Genomic DNA, 10,493 nt, shown 5'->3' on the forward strand with positions numbered 1-10,493 from the left:
TGTTATTGCCACGCTTTAAAAGCGTGGCCGTATCTATCCCTATTGCCACGCTTTAAAAGCGTGGCTGTATCTCCCTCTATTGCCACGCTTTAAAAACGTGGCCGTATCTTCCACCTTTGGCCACGCTTTAAAAGTGTGGCCATATCTTCCACCTATGGCCACGTTTTTAAACGTGACAATCTATAAAAAGCGTGGCAAAGAAAAAAGCGTGGCGATAAGTTTGAAAAAGCGTGGCGACAGAGCAACCGCCACCCTTGTAGAGGCCACCCTTTCAAAAGCGTGGCGATAGCTGAAAAAGCGTGGCGAAAAGCTATCGCCACGCTTTTTTCAGCTTTTCGCCACGCTTTAAAAGCGTGGCAATAGACATATTTTCTTGTAGTGTTTACTTTAGCACATCATTAACTCTAAGCGGAAAACAATAATGTCCTTAATTTGAATCTTTGGTTAGCTTAGACTAGTGAGAGTGCTCATGAATTAAGTGTGGGGAAAATGGGTTTGGAAACATTTGGTTTGAGAATTGAGTATGTTAGAATTTTCTGAAAAGAATAAATGACCATTTGTACCCATGAGAGATGAAAACGCTGACATTTGTACCCATAAAAGCTCGAAACTAATCTTGTACCTATGATAGATGCTGTCCATGTGACAAAAGTGCCCTGGCTTGGATCTAAGCTTGGTTCGTGGGTTTCCAAACCTACGTGGCACTCCCAAACCCCCCCCCCCCCAAATCTGAGCCAACCATTCACCATCATCATCTTCATCTTCTTCACAATCATCCCCATCCATCACTGTCTCTTCCTAGCCACCATAACCTCCATCACCATCACCTCAGCACCGCCACAGCCACCTCCCTTCACCACAACCTCTGGCGACAACCCACACTGCCGCGCCCCTTTCTCTTCTTCTTCCCCTCTTCTCACCTCCGTTGAGCCCAGAAACCACATCGCTAACTCCTCCTCTGGCCACTCAAACCCTTCAATTTCTCATCAACCTCTTTATACGGAACGGCACACCGATTCTCGGCCACTCTATTCTTCTCCTCTAGCATGTTAATTGCAGACTGTTTCTTCCTTGGAGGTGTTGGAAGCTTATCAGCAATGGCCATTGAAGGATTTAGACATGCCAACAACTCCTCCACACGATCCTCAAGATCCATATCTCCATGAATCCTAGCAAAATTTCGAAGAGCCTCCCAAATGTCATCTTCAGGCTGAAATGGCTTACTCTCAATGAACTCCTCAGCTTCATTCAACTGACCGGCATTACCCAGAATGTTAATAACCTCCATGTAATGCTCCATGGTGAGAACAATTCCATACTCCTTCATTGATTCAAAGTGCAATAATCCTTCCTCTACAGCTTCTTCCCTTGCACACGCAGCCAAAACCAATGCAAAAGTTTCACTCTCAGGCCGTATCTCTGCCTCCTTCATCTCCTGAAAAACCAACAAAGCATCATCACCATCTCCATTTTCAGTGTATCCAATGATCATCAAGTGCCAAGAACTCATGTTTCTCTTTGGCATTCGTCAAACACCTTGCATGCAATATTCATGTTACCACATTTTCCATACATTCCAATCAACTTATTGTTCAATTCAACCTCCCCTCGAAACCTCGATCTTCTCAAGAACTCATGAACCCTTTTCCCATACTCAAGCGACCTCGTACCCTTGCACAAATTCAACATGGCGAGAAAAACACCATAATCAGCAACAGAACCTCCGTTTTCCCGTGTCTTCCATCCCCTGCATTTTTTCCTGAGTTTTGTTTCTTTCATTATATTGCTTTTAGTTCATTTTGATTAATTTGGTTAGTTAGAAATGCATGTTAGTGGATTTAGGTTTATTTTGATTCATGCTGGTGTTTGAAAATTTTGCTGTTTTGGTGGAGAGGATGAGCTGGCGCTGTGGTTTCTAGGCTCAGCGGAGGTGAGAAGAAGGGAAGAAGAAGAGAAAGGGGCACGGCAGTGTGGGTTGTCGCCGGAGGTTGTGGTGAAGGGAGGTGGCTGTGGCGGTGCTGAGGTGATGGTGATGGAGGTTATGGAGGTTATGGTGATGGTGATGGTGAAGAAGATGAAGATGATGATGGTGAATGGTTGGCTCAGATTGGGGGGGGTTTGGGAGTGCCACGTAGGTTCGGAAACCCACAAACCAAGCTCAGATCTAAGCCAGGGCACTTTTGTCACACGGACAGCATCTATCTTGGGTACAAGATTAGTTTCGAGCTTTCATGGGTACAAATGTCAGCGTTTTCATCTCTCATGGGTACAAATGGTCATTTATTCTTTCTGAAAATGTGAAAGAAATGTTTAGGACATGTTCATGCATTCAATAATTTAATCATATGCATTAAGAAAATTAGAAAAAAATAAAATAAAATAAAATAAAATAAAATAAAATAAAAAAGAAAAAAAAAAGAAGAAAAAGAGAAAAAGAAAAGAAAAAGAGCAAATAAATAAAAGGGGACAAAATGCCCCAAAGTAAATGGTGAAAGCGATGCATATATACTGTACTCAAAATTAGGATGCATGAATATGTGGAAAACATGGTTAATGGATAGTCAGATGTGGTATTATGATTACATGGATTGTCTAAAGTTAGGTGGAAAGTTTAAGTTAATTAAGGATTCAGATTTTAGTCCACTTGGCCAAATACAATCCTACCTTGACCCTAACTCCATTACAACCCTTAAAAGACCTCTTGATATGTATATCTGTGCATTAATTCTTTGTTGATTGGTAGAAGAAAAGCAAGCCTTAGAAATCAAGGTTAGTAGAGAATTGAGAGAGTCGAACCTTAAACACTTGAGTGATTAGAGTGTATACACTTCCGGTGAGGGTTTGATGCTCGATTCTTTATTCCCGGCTTTCATGAGTTATCTTCTTCTTGCAAGTCTATTTGTACTTCATTTTTATGATTTGAATTAGTGAAATCCAGGTCATATTTATTCCTGAAAGATTTATTTACTTTTGACCAAGTAGGTAGAAGTATTTTTGCATTTAGTTGCATTCATATAGATAGGTTGCATTTCATAAGTTTTACCATTCCTCTTCACTCTTATAGCTTCTCTTGAGCTTAGCATGAGGACATGCTAATGTTTAAGTGTGGGGAGATTTGATGCACCACTATTCTGCGGTACATCTTGTGCTTAATTGAGTGGATTTTATCCACTATTCTCACACTTGTTCATGTAAATTGCATGTTTTACATTTTCCTTCCTAATTCTGTGCTATGATTGAAAACATGTTTCCTGGGCCTTCAAATTACTAAGTATTAATCCTCTCTTATTACCATTCGATGCCTTGATATGTGTGTTAAGTGATTTCAGGGTTTATAGGGCAGGAATGGCTTAGAGGATGGAAAGGAAGCATACAAAAGTGGAAGGAATACAAGAAACTAAAGGAATTGCTAAGCTGTCCAACCTGACCTCCTGGTACTAAATTGACCATAACTTGATCTACAAATATCCAAATGAGGCGGTTCGCATTGCGTTGGAAAGCTAACATCCGGGGCTTCGCAATGATATATAATTTGTCATAGCTGCCCTGAAGATAGGCAACACGCACACGTGACCTGGCAAAAACTCAATCCGCGCGAACGCGTGGCGACACTCACGCGTGACTTTGCCGGGTGCTGGACGTATCAGAAATCGCTGGGGGTGATTTCTGGGCTGTTTCTTGCCCAGTTCTCGGCCCAGAAAACACATATTAGAGGCTATAAAGTGGGGAAATATATTCATTCAAAAACACAACATTCATACAACATTCATAATTCACAATTTTAGGTTTTAGATGTAGTTTTCTAGAGAGAGAGGCTCTCTCCTCTCTCTTAGGATTTAGGATTTAGGATTTCTCTTAATTTTAGGATTGCTTCTTCTCAATTCTAGGTTCAATGTTCCTTTGATTTATGTTTCTCTTCTACTTTTATTTGCTCTATTACTTTAGTTGCTCTATTTCACTGGCTAATTACTTATGTTGCCAAATTGGCTTATAAACTCTTCATGTTAGATTTGAATATTCTATTTAATGCAATTTGAGGTAATTCAGATTTATGATTACTTTCTTCTATTTATGATATAAATAATTTAGATTTTTCCCCCTTTGCTTTGGTTAAGTAATTGGTGACACTTGAGTTGTCAAACTCAGTTGTTGATTGAAAATTGGAATTTGCTTATTGATTTGGATCCCTCTAAAGCTAGTCTTTCCACAGGAGTTGACTAGGACTTGAGGAATCAAATTAATTAGTCCACTTGACTTTTCCTTATTTAGTAAGGGTTAACTTAGTGGGAGCAATAACAATCCTCATCACACTTGATAAGGATAACTAGGATGGGATTTCTAGTTCTCATACTTTGCCAAGAGTTTTTATAGTTAGTTTGTTTCCATTGCCATTTACTATTGTTGTTTCTTATCTTAAAAAACCCAAAAAGATACTTTTTTTCCATAACCAATAATAAACACACCTCCCTTCAATTCCTTGAGAGACGACCCGAGGTTTAAATACTTCGGTTATAAATTTTATTGAGTTTTGTTACTTGTGACAACCAAAACTTTTGTACGAAAGGATTCTCTGTTGGTTTAGAAACTATACTTACAACGGAAATTTATTTGTGAAAATTCTTTACTGGCAGAAAATCAGTTCGTTCAATACACATGTTCATATAGTTGTATATATATAATTTACTATGTATATTTCACTATTAAAGTAGACAATAATAATTGTTATACTTGGTTTTATATATAAATTAAATGTACGTTAAAAAAAGAAAAACATCTCTAATTATGGGGATATATTCCCCTATATATAATACAGACACTACAACAGACGCGGTGGATGCCTGCACCGAACTTCCTGCGGTGTCACAAACCGCAGCAACTTGGGGTGGATTGCTGCGATTCATCTCCAATTTAGCCTTCTGCCACCGAATCGATCTGCTTTTGTGTCGAACCCACTAAACCCGCCGCTAACCCCAAACCATCTACTGATATTATAACCCAATTTCACCCCATGATACCCAAAATAAGGTTCTGATAAACCCGCCAAAGGAGAGTGCAGAGCGCGCGAAACCATTCCCTACTCTACGGTGGCCCAATCTGTGACCGTGGAGTCTCCTGGCTGTCGATCCATCCTTCTCCCTCCTGCCATCGACCCTTTCTAGAATCAGATCTGTAGCTCAGATTCTTCATCGCGCGAACACACAAGGGGCAGAGGCACGAAGCACATCTCCCCGCGCCCATCCTTGTCGACGTTCTCCTCCGGACACCACTAACAGCTGCATTGCACTTCCTATTGCCGATGGATCCATATTCGACTAGCTTCGTGGTTTACAAACCTTGAAGAGGTTAAAGTAAATAAATAAATACCAAATCTTCCTCACAGCAGCCCCAGTCGCGCGTACATTCCCAATCCTCCCATAGTTGAATCCTTATTTTCGCTTTTCACGTGGTCGGTTCTGAGCAGCGTAGTCAGTATTGTTGCGCCCTTGGCTCCCTCACGGTCGTCAGTCAAATCCTCTTCCACACGGTCATCGTACTCGTTGAGGTAACAAGTTCCAGCTCTTTTATGCTAATAGTTATGTTCCTCATATTGGGTCAGTTTTTTATGTTGGGACCTGAGCATTTTTAGTTGAATGGGTGCACTATGTATCAATGCTATTATGAAGAAATCACATTACTTGACATCCGCTGGTCACAAGTGTCAATTATATTAAGTAAAAAAATATTCTCTTGGTTAAAAAAATCTGTAATCGTTACACTTGCTAGGAATATGAACATTGATAACGGTAATGGTGAATCTAATGGAGTAGATGTTGCTCAAGCAAAGAGGGAATATTAACTTTAGGCATATTTTCTTAATTAATTCTGTTAGGATTATTAATGATGGATGTTAACTTTAATCATAGTTTCTTAATTAATTATGTTATGATTATTAATGATGGATGTTAACTTTAATCATAGTACCTTAAGTAAAAATATATGGAATTTAATACACATGTGATAAATAGCAATATCAAAAATGGTAATTAATAATCTAATGCAGTAGATGTGGCTCATGCACATAAAGAATTAGGAAAACTAGTAATTTATTTATGCTCTGTATACTAGGTTTCATTTTTCCAACAGAATATCCTATGGCTTTATTAGTGTCTTTGTCCATTAACAGCTTTCCCTTTGAAATATAATTTGATTCTTCTAATTTACATGTAGTTGGATCATTTGGAAAAAGAGATACTATTTATATAATTAATATATGTACATATATAGAATGGTTTTTACTATCTTGTTACATAGTTAAAATGTGAGTAATGCTATTAGCCTAAGACGCGGTGGTTTCGTTAACAGATTGTAGATGTAGATAATTTTAGCTAATATCCACTGTTTAGTTATGGGAATTTAATACGACATAGAAGGTGAAGGAGAAATAGCGGATATTTGTTGGTTAATTATTCTATTCTTCCATGAGGAATTAATCTTTTTTGGCATGATACATGTGTTTATACTAGAATTGTAAGATGCCCAGGAAAGCTCGCTTCAAGAAAGGCACAAGAGTGGAGCCACCACGTCAGCAGACTCCAGCTGTACCTCCTGTGTCTTCACCATTCGATGATGATGACTGGCTCATCCCTCCGCCCCCCAATAATGGTGGTGTCTCTGTAGCGGCTCTTCTGCAACCCTTTCGTCCACCCAGGAGCGAACCAAGACCTGAGCCACAAGCCGCTAACGGTTCACAAGTGACAGAACCTTGCAATGAAGACATTGACCCGGAGGCGAACGAGGTAGATTCGTTTGATGAACACATTGACAGGATGTTTACTGCTGCTGATGCTGCAAAGTGCAAAGGATGAAAGACTACTGAGTTTTGGGATATTGATCTCATTGGTAACAAGTGTTGAACCATAAAACTTTTTAGTTGATCAGCTAATGATATTGTTATGCTCCTTACATGTTGGGCACATTGAGCACATAAATAACATTTTTTCTTCTTTATTGATAGATTCTGAAGGAATAATCAAGCAAGCTAAAATGAGTGTGAGGGAGGCTATGTTGCGGTCTCTTAATGGTAGCAAGATCATCCTGAGGTTCAATGAGGAACTGCAGGCAGTCGGAGATGGATCTGGCCTGTTGAGTGGCATTATAGGAGTGCTGGGTTCTTATTATAGCAAATTTCCTATCTGTGAAAAGAGTTGGGCAAAGGTGTGGGCAAAGACAGGGTTTATGATGATTGTAAAAAGGTAATGACTTTCAGCATTATTTAATCATATCAAACCTTCAACTTGCAATTACTTACAGCTGGACATTGTCGTCGTAGGAAATGTTCCACTTCCAGGATAGCAGTGGTAGAATCAAGAAAACACTTTTGCAACAAATGGGGAGGTCCTGGAAAGACACAAGGGGGAGGCTGTTTGACTCGTATTACAAACCAACAAAGGTTGAGAAGCACCCCGAGGGAATTCCAAAAGTGCATTGGAAGTGGTTCATTGATTATCGTAATGATCCTGCAACAAAGGTACCCCATTCATTTAATACATATACTTTTTTTAAAAATGAAATCCATTCAAATCAAAAAATGTAATCCATTAATATTTTTATATGATTTGGTATATATAAATAGTTTTTATTCCGATTGAGCTAAATTCGAATCCTGTTGATTAATATACATGATTAATTCACTTTAATATATCAATTATCAGCATAGGTCACAGTCCAGAAGGAATGTTTGACTAAGATCATAATATATACATGCATGATGCTGAGATTGGTGTACACCAACCTTCCTTATTACAACCTTATTTTTTGTAGGTTACCATATAAGACATTTAATTTAATTTGAGTACCCCTATTATTATAATTTATGCTATATGATTGTTATTGGACTATCTCACAGGGACCTACTAAATATTTTTTCCGTTAGTTGTGGTGAGAGTTATGGGTTGCATTTACATATTAGAAATACAATAATATTGTTAACTTCTTATATATAAATAGGGACTGCACTATTGTTCTTATTAAAGCAATACTTAAATTAAGATTGCGTACAGTTTATTCAAATTCCAGACTACTATACTTAATGCCCCATTATTTTGAGTCTCTTGCAACGTAGGATATATGTATAGTATAGCTATATTTATTACTTCGTTGAATTCAAGCTCACTGTTGATTTTAATAGGCGAAGTACAAGCAAAACGCGCTAAATCGAAAGAAGTAACTTTACACGCACAATGGCGGATCTAAAAGCTTGGCTAGGGCTAGGGAAGAAGAGGTAATATAAAGTTGTAATCAAGTATAAGTGGCATTTAGTGTTGATTTATTCATAGATTCAAACAATGTTAGAAGTATTGAAAAAATTTAAAGAAGTGAAATTCATGGCATAAATTGTATTGTCACGGTCACAAAAACAAGGAAGGACAGTTGGTAGGGGAGAAGTATGGATCTTAAAGCACAAAAGATCTTATGGCAGCTATATACATAAAGAAGCTCAGAGGATTGGTGTAAGTACACTTAATCATATATGTTGTAACATGTTGGGTTTAGTTATTAAAATGTCTTGAGTATGCTATTAGCCTAGTGTGATTGTGTAATTTTGTTTATGCCTGCAGGAAAAAATATCTGAGATTGAGCAGCTGGATGAATCTACAAGAATATTGTCAGAAAATGATTTCCTTGCCCAAGCTCTGGGTAAAGAGCACCCGGGTAGAGTGCGTGGGATGGGACATGGGCCGACACCAAGTCAACTCTTCCATCTGAGTTCGCAGCCGCCGGTAGATAGAGCTCAAGTAGAAGAGGCCCAATGGATGCTGTGTGAACTACAAGCGGAGGTGACGACCGAAAAATTGAAGAGGAAAGCAATGGAGGATGAATTAGCAGCAGAGAAAACGAAGAGGCAGGCAATAGAGAGTGTGCTGAGTTATCTGGTCCAACAGCAATGTGGGGAGCTGCCTCCAGACATCGCTGCACGGATGAATTCTTTGGACGGACATGGCGGAAAATAGAAATTAGGATTTATGTGATACTTTGATTTTCAGTATATGTTTTGTTTATGTTAAACATGGGGCATTAATTATTAGCCAAGTACTTTACCTTTTTGGGTGATTATTGAAATACTTTATTGACATTATTAAAATAGACATGTTAGTTTGCTTCGCAGTTAAATATTAATGAGTTTTTTTTTTCATAGTGCAGAATTTTAGAGAAAAAAAAGTATAATATTCTTTAAATAAAAAAGATGGGAAAAAATTTATAAAATATAATAAAAAATAAAAAAATTAAATAAAGATAAGATTCTATAAATAAAAATAAGTTTAAAAAAAAGTCCAGGTTTGTAAAATTAATCAAAATAAAATTAAAAAAAATCTCAGAATAGCGGCGGTTTTAACCCGCCGCGAATAAAGTACATAAGAAACGAAGCAGAAAATAGCGGTCCAGCGAATTGCGGCGGTTATAAACCGCCACTAAGGTGTTCGACGCAAACCCACTGATTTGCGGAAGTTATGCCAGTGATTGCTGGTAACTGCCGCAAAATGTGACTGTGGGGCCTTTATGCGTTGCGGATGTTGTTCCGCTGGCACCCTGTTTAGCGGCGATTTTTAGCAAATAAACCGCCGCCGTTCACCGCTTGTCCTATAGTGAGACCACAAAGTTAATAGCTATGATAATGATGAATGGGAAAGTATGGGGAGCCAATGGAATATTTGTACAATACGTACAATGGAGGTTTAGGGAGTATTAGAGATATAAATATTAGTGTAACCTTTTTTCATTAGCGTAAACCTCTGGGATGAGTGGTATCATGACGTGGTATTAGAGTTCTAAATCCAAAAGATCAAAAGTTCAATCCTTGGTGAACCCCAAAATCAGCTTAAGCTTTTGAGATGAGTGGTTTTATGATATGAGATGTTTATTATCCCTAGTACCCGAATGGTTATTCTGAATATTATGGGAGATGTTCATTTTATAACTCATATAGTCTATTGTACAAATAAGTCATTGGCTCCCTAGCAGCCTAGCAGGACTCATGCTGAATTATAAGTGAAGTTTGTGACTGAAGTACATATCTTCTTGTCGTTGCTCCTTTTATCTTCTTTGGAATAGTGAGATATGCTATTACTGTTTTTTTTTTTTTTCTTATACAATGGTAATAGATAATAACAAATGACTATTGCATCCTATCTTCTCATAGATGCTTCTAATTTCTGCTTAATTTATTTGTTTTATTTATGCTTGAATCTATTTCACATAATCTATTTTTATCATATTTTTTTTACCTATAATATAAGTTTACTTGTCAGTTCAGTTGTGCATGGTTATTTCTCGGTCTTTTCTAGCTATAGAATATTATAAATACTATTGGATTTGTTAAAAATTGGAGACTCCTTTCAATGTAAAAAATAATGTAAACATCTTATTGTTGTGTTTTATGTATGATTGAATTGATTATGAAAAAAATTTAAGCTTGAAAATTTTTGAAGAAATTAATATATCCGTAACAGTAGGTC

General features: G+C 37.7%; 1 protein-coding gene and 1 pseudogene across 1 annotated transcript; one reads left to right on the plus strand and one right to left on the minus strand.

Moving 5' to 3' along the window:
- Nucleotides 1-946: 946 nt before the first annotated feature.
- LOC107606925 (pentatricopeptide repeat-containing protein At2g15690, mitochondrial pseudogene) lies at nt 947-1,779 on the minus strand (annotated as a pseudogene).
- Nucleotides 1,780-7,023: 5,244 nt separating this feature from the next.
- LOC148576651 (uncharacterized) lies at nt 7,024-8,990 on the plus strand. Its single transcript, XM_088502766.1, has 4 exons — nt 7,024-7,224; nt 7,310-7,507; nt 8,394-8,489; nt 8,598-8,990. The coding sequence occupies exons 1-4, from the start codon at nt 7,024-7,026 to the stop codon at nt 8,988-8,990; spliced, it is 888 nt and encodes a 295-aa protein (XP_088358892.1).
- The last annotated feature ends 1,503 nt before the right edge of the window (nt 8,991-10,493 follow it).

Source organism: Arachis ipaensis, chromosome B1 (assembly GCF_059453495.1).
Source record: "Arachis ipaensis isolate K30076 ecotype BB chromosome B1, ASM5945349v1, whole genome shotgun sequence".
NCBI lineage: Eukaryota > Viridiplantae > Streptophyta > Magnoliopsida > Fabales > Fabaceae > Arachis > Arachis ipaensis.

Bases quoted from the DNA above. Each gene is read 5' to 3' on its own strand.
- LOC148576651 (XM_088502766.1), top strand. From the start codon at position 7,024: ATGAGTGTGAGGGAGGCTATGTTGCGGTCTCTTAATGGTAGCAAGATC. The intron at 7,225-7,309 runs GTAAAAAGGTAA...TTGTCGTCGTAG, and splicing joins AGACAGGGTTTATGATGATT to GAAATGTTCCACTTCCAGGA. The intron at 8,490-8,597 runs GTAAGTACACTT...TTATGCCTGCAG, and splicing joins AAGAAGCTCAGAGGATTGGT to GAAAAAATATCTGAGATTGA.